The sequence below is a fragment of the Pleurodeles waltl genome, chromosome 7 (assembly GCF_031143425.1).
Source record: "Pleurodeles waltl isolate 20211129_DDA chromosome 7, aPleWal1.hap1.20221129, whole genome shotgun sequence".
In the NCBI taxonomy this organism is placed as follows: Eukaryota; Metazoa; Chordata; class Amphibia; order Caudata; family Salamandridae; genus Pleurodeles; species Pleurodeles waltl.
In genome coordinates, this window is record NC_090446.1 from 1198790935 (window position 1) to 1198810594 (window position 19660).

Consider the following 19660-nt stretch of genomic DNA (forward strand, 5'->3'; position numbering starts at 1 on the left):
GCAAAGTCTATAATGCCATCTTGGTCAAATAGACCTATTAGTTTACAGTTGGCATCTTGCCAGATCGAGAATGCTGCCCCATGTAAAGCAGGTGAAAAGTCAGAATTCCCATGGATTCGTGTTTGCGGTGAGATGCGAATATAAAATCTCTGGGTCTTTTGTACCTTATCCCAAATGCCCACTGTCACCCTGACTATGGGTGAAATATATACCTGTAGTATTTGTTTCTAAAGAAGTTATGTGTTTCTATTTATTTATTCATTGTATTTGCAGTGGTATGTTCCATCTTCCCCTGTCCTGGCACAATGTGATCTCTTGGAATGCTTGAGGATTCTAGTGAGATCAGTTGGAGGAGAGAGATTGCTGTGCCAGGTGTGGGTGGAGTTTCTTGATATATAACTTATGAATAAACCTGCTGAAGTATTTCAACTGGATTTCCAGATCTTCTTCATTTCATAGTACAGCGTTTACTACAATTTGGCAACGAGCTGTGGAACTTTGGACCTTTCACATCTTGAAACTTCAACACATTGTCTTTGTTTTATTGCTTCATTGTTTTTATAAGGAGGTACTGTAACTTTTATTCTTTTAATCCCTTTCAACTTAAACATGAAACTAAACACTTTGAATTCCATTATATTCGGCCTAGAAACATTATTTCCAACACGGACTTCGCTCAGCTGTTTCGTTGCCAAGCAACTCAACTTGTGTTTAAACCTCGCGCTTTGATTTCCTCACGCTTCCTGCTTGGAAACTATAGTGCATTTCAAGAACCTCGCACCAGGGATTCCAAAGCACAAATGCTTAGCAACCATTAAGACTTGTTGTTTAAAGCATCGCGTTTTTTATTTCCTTGCGCTTGTTGTTTGGAAATTCTAGCACATTTCAAGAGCTTCGCACCAAGGATTCCAAAGCGTCATTGAATATTTTCTCGCTCGTGTTGTGCATTTCAGTCGCACGAAGCATTTCAAAAGTTGTTGCTTTGCATCTATTTAAACTGTTTTTACATTTCGTGTTCAGTTTCTTGGCATAGTGTTTGATGTTTGGCAATTAGAAAGATCTTCTTGAATGTGAGCGAAGAATTTTAATATTAATTGCTTGGCAACCTGTAATGAGAACATTTTTACTGGAACATATAGAATGGGCAAAATGGAAAGTTAAAACTGAAATTAAATTAAAAAGAAATATATATATATTTTTTTTTAACATGATTAAACAAAATTATTTCTAAAGAAATATTTGAGGACAGATTTCTGTCGTTATGCAAAATATTTCACCACCTCCATTTTTTCTATCAGTTCCTGGACAACCGCCAATTCCATGGAACAAGTGGAAAAAAGTGTTTTTAACTTTCCTCCGCGTATGTGGCAGCAATTTATCGGCAGATAGGAAAGCATCTCTTCTTCAACACTGTCTTGGAGCTGAAGGGCAAGAGATTTTAGCAACTTTACCTTCAATCACCTCATCAGATGGTGCAGAAGGAGATTCATCTGTTAATGAATTGGAGATTTGTTTGCTCAAATTGGATAAACACTATTTACCAAAGATTTCTATTGTTCTACAGAGATATTATTTTGGAAAATGTAAGCAGAATGACGATGAAACCGTGGAAGAATTTGTGACGAATTTACGAAAGTTAGCAGCGCAGTGCAATTTTGGTGGAACTCTTGAGGAACGTATTCGAGACCAATTTAAGCTTGAATGTAAGAGTGACAAGATTAGGGAAGCATTATGGTCAAAAAATGATCCCACTTTGGAGGAAGTATTGGCAATTGCTAAACAGGTTGAGCACTCGGAAATGTGCATGGATGATCTAAAGAAATCTAAGGAGAAGTTAACTACTGTTCAATCTCTGAGTTTTAAGACTAAGGACAAGACCTTTCCTGACAAAAAATCCAAGTTAAATTGTTTTAGATGTGGGTCTGTTTCCCATTTGGCTAACAGTAAAAAATGTCCAGCTGTGGGTGTCACATGCAACAAATGCAAAAAGAAGGGTCATTTTGCTAAATATTGAAGGTCTGGGACTAAACTAAAAATGAAAGTTAATGAAGTTGAGTGTGATTATGATAACCATGACTTCATTCTACAGGTGATCAATGATGTCAATTGTGTTTCTAAGGTGTGTTGTGATTATCCATCTGATTTTGTGGAAGTGAATGGTGTGAGAGTAGGAATGATGATGGATTTGTGAGCAAAGCTAACCTTGGTATCTGTTACAGATTTTGAAAAATTATTTCAAGGAAATGTGTCTCTGGAAAAACCTGATGTGACGCCTTACGGTTATGGCGGTAAACCTATTGATCTAAAGGGATATTTTAACGCTTCAATAACGTTTAAAGGAAACAACATTTATGGGAAGGTTTATGTTCCAGTTGTAGAAGACACCATCTTAAGTTGGCCTCATCAGAAATTATTAGGTATCATTCTTAATCCAAATTCTGCACCTCAAGTTCAAGTACAAAATGTTTGTGATTTTGGTGAAGAGTTGATGAGCGAATTTCCCAATGTTTTTAGTTCTAAAGTGGGATGTATTAAAGGTTACAAGCATCGCATAGTGTTAAAAAATTGTGCTTTACCTGTTGCATGTAAGGCTAGAAACATTCTTTTTAGTTTGAGGGAAAAAGTTAAGCTTGAGATTCAGAATCTGAAATCTCAGGGAATATTTGAGGATATGGAAGCTGGCCAATGGATTGCACCCATAGTTGTAGCTTTAAAAAAAAAATGGGGATATCAGGTTGTGTGTAGACTTGCGCAACCTGAACAAAGAGGTTATTGAGGACAGATTTCCGTTACTCAATATCACAGAAATGGTGGGGTCATTAGGCAAAGAAAAGTATTTCACTACTTTGGATTTAAGTTCTGCCTACCAACAGGTGCAATTATGTGAGCAATCCAAATTGTTAACATCTTTCATAACACCTTTTGGGGTGTATAAGTTTAACCGGATGCCTTTTGGTCTTTGTTCAGCAGCATCTGTATTTCAAAGACTCATATCTGATATATTGGGAAATACAGCAAATGTGACGTTTTTTCAGGATGATGTGCTCATATATACAGATACATTGGAGCAACACAAGGAGAGAGTGAAGCAGTTTTGAAGATTTTTGAAACTAAAGGAATAACACTTACGAGTGATAAATGCAAGTTTTTAGATCCGATATTACGTATCTGGGTCATGTAATTTCTGGTAGTGGTGTCAAACCTAAGGATGATTTGGTCAAGACCATAATCAATTTGTCTACATCTGAGAAGAGAGAAAACATTCAAGTTTTTCTTGGTATGGCTGAGTATTATGCAAGATTTATTCCCAACTTTGCTAGGAGGTCTGACTCCATTAGAAGGTTACTTAGAAAAGGTGTGATGTTTGATTGGACTGAGGATTGTCAAAATTAATTTATGGATCTCAAACAAGCTTTATCATCTGCTCAATCTTTAAGTAGCTTTCTTCCGAGTTTGCCCTGCTGTGTTATAACTGACGCATCAGATAAAGGTTTAGGTTGTGTTCTTAAACAAGTAAATGATGGAAAAGAAAGTATAATTGCTTTTGCTTCACGTGGATTGCGGTATGCTGAACGTAGGTACTCTACTATAGAGAAGGAAGCATTGGCCATAGATTGGGCCATTAAGAAATTTAAACAGTTTCTTTGGGGAAGAAAGTTCACATGTCAGACTGATCATAAACCTTTGCGTGAGATTTTTGGAAAAAAAAGGATTAGACAATGTTTCATCTAGAATTTGTAAGTGGGTTGTGGGACTACAAAACTTCCATTTCTCTATTAATTATGTTCCAGGGTGTGAAAACAAAACTGCGGATTGTTTATCCAGGTTGGGAGTTGAGAATTTGGAAGTGAGAGAGAAAGATGATTCTTGGTGGGTTGATGAAGTCAGAGTATGCAGTGTGACGGATGGGTGCATATCTGAAGATGAATGGTTGCATGAGTTGAGTGAGGATAAAGAATTGTTAGAGATCAGAGATTTGTTGTTGTCCCGGAAAAGTTGGAATGATTCTGAAGGTAAAGATTTGTCATTTAAAAAAGTATGGGACGAGCTTTCTGTTCAGAATGGAGTAGTTTTAAGAGGTTGCAAGTTGATACCTCCACATAAACTTCGTGAACGTCTAGTTGATCTGGCTCATTCCGGCCATCATGGAATATGTAAGACTAAAGAAAGAATGCGGGTGTATATTGGTGACCTGGTATGGATTTAGTGTTGGAGAGAAAAGTCAGAGACTGTGTTGAGTGCAAACTTACAGACAAGTCCTTGAAGGTCAGGACACAACCCATGGAGTTAAAAGAGATTCCTAAGGAAGCTTGGGAAGAAGTTTGCATTGATATAATGGGGCCTATCTGCTGCGGAGGTGTTGCTAAATATGTTGTGGTACTGATGGATGGTTTATCACGTTGGCCAGAAGTGTTAATAACGTCAGAAATAACGTCTATGGTTATTATTAAATTTCTTTCTACTGTGTTTGCAAAGGAAGGAAATCCAAAATATATTTTGTCAGACAATGGGGTCCAGTTCACCTCTAAAATGATTAAAGAATTTTTAAGATCTAGACGGATTGTTCATAAAAAAACAGCGTTGTGTCATCCTGAGTCTAATGGAATGGTTGAACGCTTCAACAGAACTCTAAAGGAAACTATTCAGTTAGCAAAACACTTGGGTGTAAATTGAGAGAAGTCAGTGTTGTCTAAAGTGGAAGACTATAGATTTACACCTCATTCTAGCATGGGTTTATCACCGTTTGTATTGTTCAAAAAACGTATACCTCACACCATGATTTACCCCTCTTGGGTGAAGGAGTATGTTTCAGAACAGTTCAATTATGAAGAGCAGAAGGATTTTGCTCTGAAGAAAAATGTGTATCTTCAAAAGAGAAGTAAAAGTGTGTATGATGCCTGCAAGTCTGTCAAACATATTGATGTAAAGGTGGGAGACTCTGTCAAAGTAAAATTGCCTGGTAAGTTTCATAGTGGAAAATCTCATTACAGTAATGTATTCAAGGAGATTAAGGTTTTCAAAAAAGCTGTAAAGCTCGATGATGGTCGTATTTGGAATGTAAACAGAATTGTAAAAGTATCATAAATGTATTTTTTTTTTCAACATTAATATTATTATTTATTCCTTTATTTGTATTGGTTGGAGGGGAAATAGTGTAGTATTTACTTTTGTTTGTTAGAAGGGAGATAGTGTAGTATTTGTTTCTAAAGAAGTTATGTGTTTCTATTTATTTATTCATTGTATTTGCAATGGTATGTTCCATCTTCCCCTGTTCTGGCACAATGTGATCTCTTGGAATGCTTGAGGATTCTAGAGAGATCAGTTGGAGGAGAGAAATTGCTGTGCCAGGGGTGGGTGGAGTTTCTTGATATATAACTTATGAATAAACCTGCTGAAGTATTTCAACTGGATTTCCAGATCTTCTTCATTTCATAGTACAGCGTTTACTACAATACCCCTGGTAGACAGTGCGGTTTGGGCAGCCAGGGGATCTTCCTTATGTGAATCATCGCTATTCCCTGGTCTATAAAGCACCACTGCTTCTCAGATCGTGGCCGAAACCATGCCACCAAGTATTTGAAATGGGCTGCTTGGTAATAGCATATCAGGTGAAGGACACCGAAAACCCTCTATTCCATAGCTAAATATGCCTGTTTTTTTGTTCATGCATGCTTTTTTCCCTGCTCAGATGTAGCCCTCAATTAAGTGCTGTAGTTTATCAAGAACCTAGGGTGGGGTCTGCTGTGTCAGTATCTGCATTATGTGTAATATCCTAGGCAACAAAGTCATTTTGACTACAGCCAGTCTTCCGAGCCACGAGAGAGACTGCTCCTGCCAAGTGTACAAGTTTGATTTGGCCTCAGCAAGCAGCCCAGCATAGTTGCATTCTACTGTACGTTCTAAGGTATGGAACATTTGTAAATCAGAGTAAGTGACCCTTTGGTGGGGGGGGGGGCATGCAAAGGGGATTAGTTAGCTAGGGAGAGTGTGAGATTGATAGCCTGCAATTTTTGAAAAATAACTTTAAAGCTTGAAGCGTTCCCAAAGTCGTCCAATTCTTGCATCAGTGGGGGAAGAGGCGTTAAAGGTTTCAACACTAATATCATCATCATCAGCATAAAGAGTCAGCTTATGATCCCTACACCTCCCATAGGAATTCTAACCATTTGGAGATGTCTTTGCACTCTGACTGCATCTGGCTCCATGTTTAGAGCAAAGAGATGAGGCAATAAGGGGCAACCTTGACGAGTGCCACGCCATATAGGAAAGGATTGTGACAGCTGTCCATTAACCCTGACTTTAGCTGTGGTGTTTGTGTATGTGCACCATATCCAGATCTGAAACCGGACACCAAGACCAACCTTATTCAACACCATCTGGAGATATGACCATTGTACTCAGCCAAACGCCTTAACGGCATCACCCGATAGGAGGAGAACAGTTGTGTGGGATCAATGGATTTTGTTTATCAGATCACAGAGGCGCTTGGTGCTGTCACAGCAGCCTCTTTCTGGAATAAACCCTGCCTGATCGGGGTCTATTAGGCCCTACATGTAAGGGGTGAAACGTGTTGCCAGTATGCCAGTGCTAATTTTGGCGTCTACTTCCAACAATGAACTGGGGCGATAGGATGCACAGAATGCTGGATCCTTTCCTGGTTTGGGAAGTACTGTAATGACCGCTTCTCGCATGGTGTCCGTCAAAGAGCCTGACGCGCTTAAGGAGATATAAAGGCTAATTAACATGGGAGCCAAGGTGGCCGCAAATAATTTATAAAAATCTGTCATGTAGCTATCCTGGCTGGGTAAGTTACCTGGTTGCAGGCGGGCTATAGCGTTGATCTCCTCGTCAGGGTGGATGTCCTATCTAAGTGTGACTCATCATCAGCCGGTATTCACTCCATGGGAGCCTAGGCCAAATATGTTACAGTGCCTTCCAGTGTTAGTGTCTCTCTTGTTTAAAGTGCTGAGTAGAAGCACCCTAATGTTTGCACAATGTGTGCTTTCTGGTATACCCTATTCCACTGTTTGCCTTCGGTTTCTGCTATTCTCTGTTGAAGGACCTGGGCGTGGAGCCAGAGCGCCAGGATACGTCCAGCCTTATTTCCCCCAGCATAGAATTTTTGTTTGGTATGCAAGAGGGCGTATTCCACTTTGTCAATATCTAGGGCCTTAAGCCTTTTGTGGACTAGCATCAGCTGACACCGTACTTTGTGGAAGGCAGACCTTTCATGTGCCTCCTCTAATTATTTTACCTGCCCTTCCAAGTGGTGTCACTTATCATTCCTATCTTTGTTCAGTTTGGCTGTGAGGGCAATGAACTCGCCTCGTACCACGGCTTTCAACATATGCCACAGTGGTGCAGTGGGGGTATCCAGTGTGTCATTGGTATCAAGGATGGAGCAGATAGTGTCAGTGACGTTTGAATCACAGGTTAGTAGTTTATGGTGAAGGTGCTAGTTGCAAGCCTAATGAATGCTGTTGGGGATGCGCAATGTGATGGAGATGAGTGAGTGGTCAGAAAGTGCACCTGCACCTATGTATACTGATGTGGCAGTTGCTGTGAATCAGGGTGATGCAAGGAAAAGGTCTATTCTGGCATAGGTTTGGTGGGCTGCGGAGAACAATGTGTAGTCCCTCACTGTTGGGTGATTCCGAGGCCACACATTCACCAGTCCCATGTCCCTTAACCACTGAAGAGTGCAGTGGAAAAGGCCCCAGTCTGCCCAGTCCGCAGCGATGACCTATCCATAAGAACGTTCGGGATTAAGTTAAGGTCTCCCCCCAGTAATGTGTCTATATCTGGGATTGTCATCGCTCAGCTCATAGCGTCCAGGAAGAGAGCCTCTTGGTGATTATTTGGGGAATAGATGTTAGCTACCATGAATGTGTGAGTGTTGAATGCAATGTGAAGCACTAGCGCCCTCCCCAGTATCGCTGCTGTGTTTGGATGACCTGGCCCAGAAAGCGGGTGGCTAATAAGACCACCACACCTGCCCGTTTACCCAAATCTGAAGAAAAGTATTGGCGATCAAGGCATTGGGACCTGAGGCGCTTCCAATCGGCTTTAAGGAGATGGGTTTCCTGAATAAAGCAGACATCGTATTTAGCATCTTTAAGCATGGGGAGAAACGCAAGGCATTTGACTGGACAGTTAAGGCCTCCAAAATTCAAGCTAATTATTTAATCATAAATGGAGGGGATTATTAAGCCAGCAAGATAGGGACCAGATGCCCTACTGTATCATCTCCTATGTGCAGTTGTGTAAATTATAGTACTCGCTATGTGCGCAGATATGTGTAAGGTGCTGAGCATGAAGGAGCAAGAGAAGGTGCGAGGAACACAACTGGGACATAGCTAGACATGTAACTAGGATGCAACATTGCAACCGGAATACTAAAACTGTAACTGGGGAGCCAACATTGGTTCAAAAGTCCCCAGTGAATGCTAAGTAGTCAATGCATTTGTTACTGTTCATTGCCAGAGTCTGAGGTGGTGCTTTGAAACTGTAGTTGGCGATGCAAGCTGGTTGGCTTGGGGAGACATCTTTTCCCCGCTCATGATGGTCCCTGCGGTTTAGCAGAGGAGTGCAGTGGACTGCGTGATTGAAGCTGCCAATACTCGTCACCTGGAGACTCTTCAAAGCCCAGAACAGTGTGCCTCTTTCAAGGTGCGGACGACATGGCTTTCTTTGATCCAAAGATGAGTCGGAAGGGATGTTCCCACTTATACCGAATCCCTTTCTTCAATAGGAATGTCGTAGCAGGACTGAGTGCCCTACGACGCTGCAGCATAATGGGAGACAAGTCATGGAACAGCCACACTTTTGAGCCCTCAAAGGCGATGGCATTTTGGTCTCATACAGCTGCCGTGATGATGCCTTTTTGTATATAAGAATGTAGACAGGCAAGGATATCCTGCAGCATGCCTGGCGATTTAGCGGGTTGCCCCACCCTGTGGGTGTGATCCAGCACAATGCCTTTGTCCGCCAGTTCTGGTGCCACATATCTAAACAAACGGAGAACATATACCTCTAGGTTCCCAGAGTCTGCTTGCAATGGAACTCCCTTAATTTGGATGTTGGATCAACACAATCGATTTTTCAAGATCCTCCAGCCAGTACTGCAGCCCGCATTGTCATCCCGCAGTTCCAAGAGTTCCCATTGATGCTTGTTGAGTACCTACCTGTATGAGTTGTTGGTTTGTTCCTGAGTGGCTATCCTTTGGACCAGAACCCCAACTCTCTCTTGATGTCTTTGACGTCTGTTGCTATGTCCTGTTAAAAGCTGCAGTGTCATCCCTTAGGGTGCCAAATAATGTCCCCAGGAAAGCACAGGTTACTGGTGCTCCTTCGTCCGATAGGTCAGCGGTATTTACTGCTGGATGCACACTGGCTGCAGGCGAGCCCTCCCGGGACTGTTCATGTGTTTTTGAGGTGGGTTTACTGAGCATATCTTTGATGGTAGTGTCTTTTTAGTTGCGGCTGGTGACCGTTACTGCATTTGATGAACTTTCAAGAACAGGGGGCTGGGGACTAGTTGTGACACCACTGGCAGCGTCTGAGCAGGGTCTTTTGATGACCCTGTCTCCCTAGTACATCAGATGGCCCTATGCGACAGGTCTCTCCCAGAACGGCCCTGGTCCAAGAGTGCCAAGATGCCAGCTGTTCAAACAAAGCTTTGTACAAGCAGCTTATGTAATGGGTTTTGTTAACTATTATGTTCTGGATTGCTTCTTTCCTCTTTTAGCATACAGTTTGTATGACTTTTTGAACCAAGTTAAGCTTTATGATAAATAATTAAGCAATCAATTGAAAATGTCATAATGCTGCTCCATGGGAAAACACTTCCTCTGTGGCCCACGTACCTTTTGAAACATAAGATACGCCTGAAAAGAGTTGGCCATTTGGGTAACTTTTCCTTAATTGCTCTTTTTCTGCAGCCTAAAGTGAATAAGATGTCTTGTCTCGGGTCACATAAGGACTCTTGTACCCTCCTATTTTAATCAGTAAAAAACAGAGAACTTCATTCGTAAGTGTTCTTGAAAGCGGATTCTAGGTCACAATGCCTGCTTAAGAGATTAGCATAGAGACACCATTCTGCCACACAGTATGATCACATACAAGTTGTGATCAATGGCAGAAAATATGTTAGCCCTTTTACATAGTGGTTGATCCAGCCAAGTGTCTTTTGAATGCCTTCTCTCCATCTGTTTTGTTACAGTGTGAAGGTCAAAATCATGTTTATTACCACAGTAGAGTGAAATTAACTTGAGTAATTCACGCCTCAAAATTGCATATTACAAACACCTCACTAATGAGAACAGTTCTGCTAATGATCACAAGGCCTTTTGAGTGTGATTTAACCTTAATGCTGAATTGTAACCCCATTGTATCTTTGTATAAGTTCATTTTAATTACATTTTTAAAGCAAAAAAAATGACAAATCGTGGCATAAACCATATATGCAGATGCACGGAATGTAATTCTTCTATTACCATTGTGACTGTGTGAAGAAGGATCAGCTCCTCTATGTTTCCTTTCAGCTTGGGCAGAAATATGGCGATGTCTTCACGATTTACCTAGGTCCCCACCCGGCTGTGGTCTTGTTTGGGTACAACGCACTGAAGGATGCACTGCTTGGCCAGGCTGATGACTTTAGTGGAAGGGCCATACTTCCTGTCTTCGAGAGGATCGCCAACCGAAAAGGTGAGGGCTGCTCATTGGCACGCGTTCTTTTGAACATGTGCGAAGGAGACACCAAGCATACATTTGAAATCCTCCTTCATGCATGGAAACTCCCTGCTGAGATAAGTGAGACTGTGGTAGATCTGTGAACTTGTTCAGACATGAGAGGAAGGGGGAAAGATGGAAGAAAGATACTAGGGCTGCGCAAAATTAAAATGAGACCTGCTTGGCTGGTGTGCTGGTTCCCGGAGTTGTATACGGGCTGGATCGTCCTTGAGAATGAAGTGCCACTGGTGACATTTTAGCCAACACATAATTTCAAATCAGACAATCTAACAGGTGAACATTTTGAAACCTTGCAAACCCTGGTGGGTGGGGAGTCACCCTGCCCTGGTCAGTCTAGGACAGGGGTCTCCAGCCTTTTGTTTAATAAGAGCTACATATGTTTATCGTAAATAATCACAAGCTTCCAATAGTATTAGTGTTGTGCATGAAACAAGATTACATTAGTAACCACCCCAAGTCCAAGATTACCAGCAGTGATCACCTCTGTGCATCAGGAGGGTTGCCAGCAGTAAGGTAAAAAAAGGCTTTGTCAATTTGAATAAGTCCATACATAGCTAATACATGCCAGCTACAGCTGCAGTGCCCTTGGCACAAAAGTAATCATATTATTAATAATAATAAGTCTCCACACATGATTTATTACTCACAAATCACTTATAAATGTATTTTGGAAATTCAGTCATTTTTCTCCAAACATCAGCTTAAGACTTCTGAGAATACACACCTATTTGTCTTAGAATACAAATGTTTGTCATACATTTGTTAATTTAACTAAGAAAAAAGTTTAAAAGGCTGGGATGCACACAGGAGAGCTACTGACAGGTGGCTGAAGAGTTGCCAGTAGCTTACGAGCTTCTCATTGGAGAAGCCTTGTCTAGGCGGCTCTGCCTGCTGGCTGGCACCCTGGCCTTCGGGACTGGGTCTTCCAGATGAAAGCCAATGCATTGATCGCCTCTCATTGGAGATTACTGGAGCTGTTTAGCCAGAAGGAGCCCCAGACTCCTGCCCAGTCCAACACCACCCAGCCCTGTGTAGGCTGACATGCTGGCCTGTGGAGACAGAGCCTGTCATGCAAAAGACATGGTTTTGCCTGCTTCTCTCTGGAGATTACTTGAACTGTTCAGCCCTCAGCAGTTCAGGGATCCTTCCTGTACTGATGCCACCCAGCCTCAGGTAGGGAAGGTGACCCTGCCCCTTGCATGGAGCGATGGCTTGTGGGGTCCTGGCCTCCAAGGCAAAATGCCATGGCTTTGACTGCTTCTCACTGTGGCGAACAGGAACTTTTCAGCCCACAGAAGCCTTATACCCCTCCCACGTCGGACACCACCCTTCCCTATTCAGGCTTGTGGCTCTGCCTGATAGCTGGGCCTTCATGAAGAGCCCGTCCCTGCTCCATTACCCTGGACACACAACTAACATGGCCTGTGTTGGGGTTGTCACCCCAGGCCATTGACAAAGGGTACTCTGGGTTGGGGTCTTCTGCCTTTCTGCAGCCCTGGCCTGATGATTAGGGTTAAGATCCACTCTTAAAAGTACAGAACATGCCTCACACATACTTAACAACAGAGAGCATTAGACTGCCCAGCACAGCCGCATCTTTATGCGCACACCAGGACTCCAAAGCAAACCATATAGTTGGCAGAGCAATGCAGACAAAAATAAGAGTTATTACATAGAAAATTATTCAATCCTGTGTTAAGTCATTTTAAACTGCTTGATCCACTCCTGTGATGTTCTTCTGTAAATTATTTTAAGTTCCAGCTCAGCAACCATACTCCTCTCCATGGAACTCAAAGACTTTGGTTTCCCAGAAACTGCTCAGCTGGTTATGGGAATAGCACCACTGCATCACTAATTGACATTGTCTATGGTCAGAACTATAACAGTATCTGAAAGCCTTCAAACCCCCAGCTTAAATTCTTGATTAATAAAGACATTCTTGGGAAATGCTTTTGCTTATGGTTCATCTTGCGCCGGTCCAAGAATTTCTCCTTTAGCGGCACAATACCAATGCCCCCAGCCATCCTTCTTAATCATGGCCCCAGTTCTGAAAACCAACAGAATAGAACCATAGTCCTAGTTCATTATTTCCTGCTGAAATATTCCAGCCTGCTTTAAACACTCTAATTATTTCTAAGTAAACAGTTCCGACATCAGAACACTGAGTCAAGAGCATCAAGAGGGTGCTGAGAGGCAGGAGCTGGGACACAATGTAGCTTGCCTTGTGGCAGACTTGCCAGCTCGATCCCAAGATCCAGCTAAGAGCTTTTCTAACTGCAGTAACTTGAACATATGTTATTGGAGCTGGAATTACTGTGGCTGCTGGCACCAGATGTGCCCTCCAGCGGGTCCCGGCTAAAGGATTCACAGTTTATTCCTTCAAATTATAGGGCCCTGAAACAGACCGGTAGTGTTATTTTCTTTCACTGCCTCCCCAAATTGGGAGTGGGTGATTTTCACACCCCCTGCCTTCTTTGGATGCAGTAGCAGTTTCTCAAGTTTCATCTCCGGAATCGAACCTTGATTCCCTGTTACCCGTGGTCACCATAGTAGGCATAGAAAATATCATCACTGGGAGATGTGCGATCAGCTCAACTTTATCTACAGTCACTGAAGCGGCCAGGTGAGCCAGGATTTGTCTTGGTCTAATAAAAGCATACATCTTGAGAGGTCAGTGCTCGTTGGCATGTATTAGCTCTAGAATGAACCATAACTAATTTATTGAGCCATTTGCAGTTTGACTGTACTGGTCATGTATACTTAAACACGCATGGCTTAATCTTTGAGACAATTATATGCTACTGGGAGGATTAACCTGGTCCACACCTATGAGACGGGTGGAGGCAGTGTGTGTGCCTGTCTCTGACTAACCATCACACCTCTCAGGAGCCTGCTGTAGAAGCCCCTGCTTGCCTGCAGGGGCTGGGTGGAAATTACAGTCCTACAGGAACTTGTGGGCCTTGCCTGCTCCATAACAACGGATGGGAGAGATGGGTCAAGGCGTAATCTGAGCAAGACACAGGGGGTTCTGTCCTAGGCAATGGCGACTCCACATTGTGCTAGATGGGGGAGGGCAACGTTGTGGTATAGGGCATGGACCACCAGGCGGCATCCAAGATTAGCATTATCTGACCCCATCTATTCTGGTCACACCACTGGGGGAGGGCACAAGCTACTAGGCTGCTTCGTCTTCACTCTGCTGGGTGGCCTCCACGAAAGATACACTCTCAAGTTGGACGATCTAGGTGGGGTGGAAGCTCTTTAATTGGAAAAAACACCTGAGGCTGGCCAAGCAGTCCATCCCTAAATGGAACAAATATGTCCAATCAATCAGATTACAGTGCTGTCTACCCTGTCCCCAAGCAGTCTGGCTTGCACTGGGATGTCAGTTCCAAGTCCCTGCCTGCTGCCTTGGAAAGAGGCTTTGATGAAAGGCCCATCTCATAGATCTGAAAGGCAGCCATGGACGTGGGCTTGCAGGATAAACTAGTTCAGACCCTCCCAGGCACCCGGGGTCTACAACCAAACAACAAACAGGTCCCTACTACCTAGTCCCTACTATTCCAGTGGAAAGCCTGTCTTTCTTGTAATCAATACACACTGAGGGACCAATGGATACATTTGATCAAATGTATATGACCTCCTGAAGCCCTGGCTGTGCTCAGAGAGTCAAATGAGCCCTCACTGGGACATCCAGGACAGCCAGCCATCTGGGCGTGCCATTCATCCCTATGGCATGCACAACCAGATGGCTGAGCGAATGAGTGATCAGATGACTAAAGGATGACTATCTAAGTCACACCCTCTCTTATGAGAGAGCCTAACCTGTGCCTCAGAAATGGGGCTGTTGGAGGGGGGCTTTACTGAGTTTTGACCTGGAGCATTGATGCACCTTTTCACCATAGCACTCCTGGGGCCTGCACAACCCCGTCCCGGGAACTTTGCCACACAGACCAGCAGAAGAAAGGAGCCCTGGGCCAGAGGCTTCCACCCCAGGGCCAGCCGAATGTGTGACCCAAGGCCTGTTCTGAGCTTTTTCACTTGGCTAAGCAGGGGAGTATTTTTCACCTGGCCAAGTAGGAAGTCCTCCCTTTGTCCTGGGTTCTACGTGACACAGCAACACAAGAGAGCCCAGCGCCGGGGACTTTCACCAGAGGGCCAACTAGAGCTCTGATCCAGTACCCGGTCAGAGAGGTTTCCCCCAACTAATCAGGGAAAGTCTTCCCCAGGCCTGCAGGATCCCATTGTGTGCTATAAGTTGCACATGGGGCGTAAGAATGGAGCCCAGGGACAGGAGGGTTCCACCACCCCCAGCCATTTGAAGCACTGACCTGAGCCCAATCAGAGCTTTTTAACCCATCCAAACAGGGGAGACCTCCTCGTTCCTGTGGGACCTTTTCCTGGAAACTTTGTGACATGTTGGGCCGAAATGGAAGTCCATCCGCAGGCAAGCCGGAGCTCTGACTCTAAGCCCAATGAGAGCTTCTTAACCCAGCCAAGCAGGTGAGCCCTCCCAGTGCCTGTGAGACTCCATCCTGGGCAGATTACAACATGGTGGGTTCAGGTAGGGAGTTGAGGACAGGGAGCTTCCACCCCCTGGTCAACCAGAGATCCGACTCAAGGACCAATCACAGCTTTTCCACATGGTCATGTAGGGAAAGCTTTTCACCTGGCCAAGTAAGGGAGCCCTCCAGGGACCTGTGGGACCCCGTCCTGGGATCTAAGCAATGCAGCAGGTGAGTAAAGGGAGAGCCAAGGCTGGGGGCTTTTACCCCAGGGCCAGTCAAAGCTTTGACCAGGGTCCAGACAGGAGTTTTTCACCCAACTAAGCAGGGAAGCCCCCCAGGTCTGCAGGACCCTGTCCCCAGCACCTTGAGACTCAGCAGGCTGGGGAATGGAGCCCAGAACAGTGGGCTTCCACCCCCCAGGCCTACTAGAGCTCTGATTCTGGGCCCAGTGAAAGTTTTTAAACCTAGCCATCCAGGGGACCCCTCCCTGGGAATGAAGGACCCTATTTTGGGCTGTAAGGGACACAGCGGGTTGGAGAATAGAGCCCAAAGACAGAATCTTCAACTCCCAGAGCAACCGGAGCTGTGGTCCAGGGCCCAGTCAGAGCTTTTTCACCTGGCCAAGCTGTGGAGCCATCTCTGGGCTGGCAGGGCCCTGTCCTGGGTTCTAACCGACTCATAGGGTGAGGGAAGGGAGCCCAGAGCTAGGGTGGGGCTTCCACCCTAGCGCCAACCAGAGCTCTGAGCCAGGGCCCGGTCACAGCTTTCTTACACAGCTAAGCTGAGGGGCACTCCCCAGGCCTGCAGAGCCCCATCCTATGGCGGGCTGGGGAGTGGAGCCCAGGGACAGAAGCTTTAAACCCCGGGACAGCCGGAACCCTAACCAGGGGCCAGGTCAGATGTTCTTAATCCAGCTTAGCAGGGAGCCCTCCCGTTGCCTGGAGGACCCCATCGTGGGCACTTTGCATCATGGTGAGCCGGCTATGGGAGCCAAGAGCAGGGGACTTCCACCCCCAGGCCAACCAGAGCTCTGACTCAGGGCCCTGTCGAGTTTCTAAATCTGACCAGGCAGGCATATCCTCCTTCGCCTGCAGGACCCTATCCTGGGTTCTAAGTGACACAGTGAGCCAGAGAATGGAGCCCTGGAATGGCAGAGCTTAATAACCCAGCCAAGCAGTGGAGCCTTCTGAATGCTGGGCACTTTGAGGCATGGCGGGCTGGAGAATGGGGCAGCTGGTGCATACAGCCCCATGCCTGCTGGAGCCCTGACCTGTGACCTAGTTAGAGCTTCTAAGCCCAGCCAAGCAGAGGAACCCTCCCTGGGCCTGTAGGACACACTTTTGGGTTCTAAAGGAAACAGAGGACTGGAGAATTGGAGAATTGGAGCCCATGGATGAAGGCTTCAACCATCCAGAGCATGATCCAGCATAGGACCCAGTCAGAGCTTTTTCACCAAGCTACGCAGGGAAGCTCATCCTCAATGTACAGGACTCTGTCCTGGGCTCTAAGTGAAACATCAGTCCAGAAATTGGAGTCCAGGGATGGAGGTTTCCAATCCATGGCCAGCCAGAACTCTGACCCAGATCCTGGTCAGAACATTTTCACCTGCCCAGGCAGGGGAGCCCTGCTGGGCTGGCAGGACACTGTGCTTAGTTCTAACCAACACAGTGGGCAAGAGAAGAGAACCCAGAGCTGGGGGCTTCCATCCTAGGAAAAGCCAGAGCTCTGATCCAAGGCCGGTAAGAACTGTTTCCTCCGCTTACGCAAGGGAGCACTCCCTGTGCCTGCTGAACCCTGTCCTCTACAAGTAGCACTGCAGGCTGGAGAATGAAGCCCAGGGATAGAGGCTCCAACCCAAGGACTGCTGGAGCTCTGACCAGGGGCCTGGTCACAGCTTCTTCACTCAGCCATGAATGGTAGACCTCTGGGTTCCTGCGGAACCACATATCCGGTATTTTGTGACATGGTAGGCCAGAAATTGAGCCTAAGGCAAGGGGCGTCCACCCCAGGGCCAGCTGGAGCTCTGACCCAGGACCGGTCGGAGTTTCTTAATCTGGCTTGGCAGGGGAGCTCTCTTGGTGGTTATGGGTCCTCGTCTGGGGCACCTTGCAACACAGTGAGCTTGAGAAGGTAGCACAGAGGGGATCTTCTAACCTCCAGGCCAACTGAAGCTCTGATCCGAGCCCGGGTCAGAGCTTCTAAACCCGGCCATGCAGGGGAGTTCTCTTCTGGCCTGCGGAACCCCATCCTGGGCTCTAAGTGACACAGCGAGCTGGAGAATATAGCCTAGGGTTAGAGACTTCCACCCCTGGGCCAGCCTAAGCACTGACCCAGAGCCCAGTCAGAACTTCTTAACCCAGCCAAGCAGGGGAGCCCTCTCTGGGCTTACAGGGCCCATACTTGGGCACTAAGGGACACAGCAGATCAGAGAATGGAGTCCAGGAATTAAGAATTCTATCCTTGGCCCAGTTGGAGCTCTGACCTGGGGCAAGGTCCGAGTTTCTTAACTCAGTCAAGCAGGGGAGGCCTCCTGGAGCTGGCTGGACCGCATCCCATGCAACCCCATCCTGTGCACTTTGATACACAGCAGACTAGAGAATGGAGCCCAGTGATGGACGCTTACACCTGCCCGTGGCCAGCTGGAGCTCTGACCTGGTGCCCAGTGAGAGCTTCTTAACCTAGACAAGTAGGAGAGTCCTCCAGGTACATACGGTATCCCATCCCGGGCACTTAATGACACAGCCGGCTAGAGAAGGGGGCCCAAGGCAGGGAGCTTCCACCCCCTAAGCCAACCAGAGCTCTGACCTGGGGCCTGGTCAGAGTCTCATACATTGGCCAAGAAGGGGAGTCCTCCTGGTTTCTGCAAGACCCAGTACCGGGCACTAAGCAACATGGCGTGCTAGGGAAGACCGCCTTGGACAGGGGACTTCCACCCCCATCCCAATCAAACCTCTGATCCGGGGCTTCTAAACCCAGACAAGCACGGGACCCTCTCTGGTGTTCTGTCAGGGATACAGTGGGCAGGAGAATGGAGCCCAGCATTGGAGGCTTCCACCTCATGCCGGTTGAAGCTTTGACCTGGGGCCCAGTCAGTGCTTCCTAACCCACCCAGGCAGAGTCCTGTGCTCTAAGTGACATGGCAGACTGGAAAAGGAACTCCAGGGCGGGGGCTTTCTGCCCAGGGCCAGGTGCACATCGGACCTGAGGCCTGATGAGAGGTTCTCAATCAGGGGAGCCCTCCCAGTGACCATGCGACCCCGTCCTAACCACTTTGCGACACTGTGCACCTGAGAATGGAGCCCAGGGCTGGGGGCATCTACTCCAGGGGCAGCTGGTGCTCTGACCCTGGGTGGTCAGAGCTTTTTCACCTGGCCAAGTTTGGGAACCTTCCCCAGGCCAATAGGACACTGTCCTTGTTTCTAGGTGATGCAGCGAGCCATACAAGGAAATCAAAGGCTGAGGCCTTCAACCCCAGGGCTAACCAGAGCTCTGACCAAGGCCATCCCAGGCAAGGGAGCCATCCTGTGCTCTAAGTGATAAAATGGGCAGCAGAATGGAGCCCAGGGATGGAGCCATTCACCATCAGGACAGCTGGAGCTCTGACCCAAGCCCAGTCAGAGCTTCTAAACCCAGCCAAGCACAGGAGTCCTTCCCTCTCCTGTTGGACCCCTTCCTGAGTTTTAAGTGAATGCAAGCTGGAGAAGTAAGCCCACAGCTGGGGATATCACACCAAGGCCAACCACAGCTCTGACCCAGAGCACAGTCATAGCTTCCAGTACCAACCAAGTAGGGGAGCCCTCCCTGAGCCTCCTGGACCCCGTACTGGGCTTTAAGGGACACAGAAGGGCAGAGGATGGGGCCGAGGAATGGAGGCTTCCGTGCCAACTGGAGCTCTGACTCAGGGCATAGACAAATAGTCTAGCCAAGCAGGGTTGCCTCCCCGGGACTGTGGGACCCATCCTAAGCTCTAATTGACATGCTATGCCAGAGAACTATTCCAGGGCTGGGGACTTTCACCTCAGAACTGACCGGGGCTTTGACCTGGGGTATGGTGAGTGCTTTTTACGCCAGCCAAGCAGGAGAGTACATCTGATGCCTGCAGGACCGTGTCCCGAGCACTTTGCAACATAGTGACCCAGAGAAGGCAGCTCAATACAGGAGATTCCATGCCTGTGGATACTGTACCTCTCATCTGGGGCCCAGTCAGAGCTTCTTAACCCGGAAAAGCAGGAGAGCCCTTCTGGCGCCTGCAGGATCCCAGGCACTTTGCAACACAGCTGGCTGGGGAAGGGAGCCCAGAATTAGGGGCTTCCACCCCAAGGCCAACCTGTTCTCTTACTCAGACCCTGATCAGAGATGTTTTAACCCAGCCAAGCAGGGGAGCCTTCCTGGTGTCTGTA

The 19660-nt window shown here is 46.5% G+C and overlaps 1 protein-coding gene across 2 annotated transcripts in view; it reads left to right on the forward strand.

Annotated features, from left to right (window-relative positions):
• The window catches only part of LOC138246097 (cytochrome P450 2F3-like), a 235966-nt gene that overhangs the window by 118132 nt on the left and 98174 nt on the right, over positions 1-19660 (forward strand). For both annotated transcript variants that reach the window (XM_069200333.1, XM_069200334.1), the window contains exon 2: positions 10545-10707. In XM_069200333.1, the coding sequence (XP_069056434.1) occupies positions 10545-10707 (163 nt within the window). The remainder of the gene's footprint in view (positions 1-10544; positions 10708-19660) is intronic.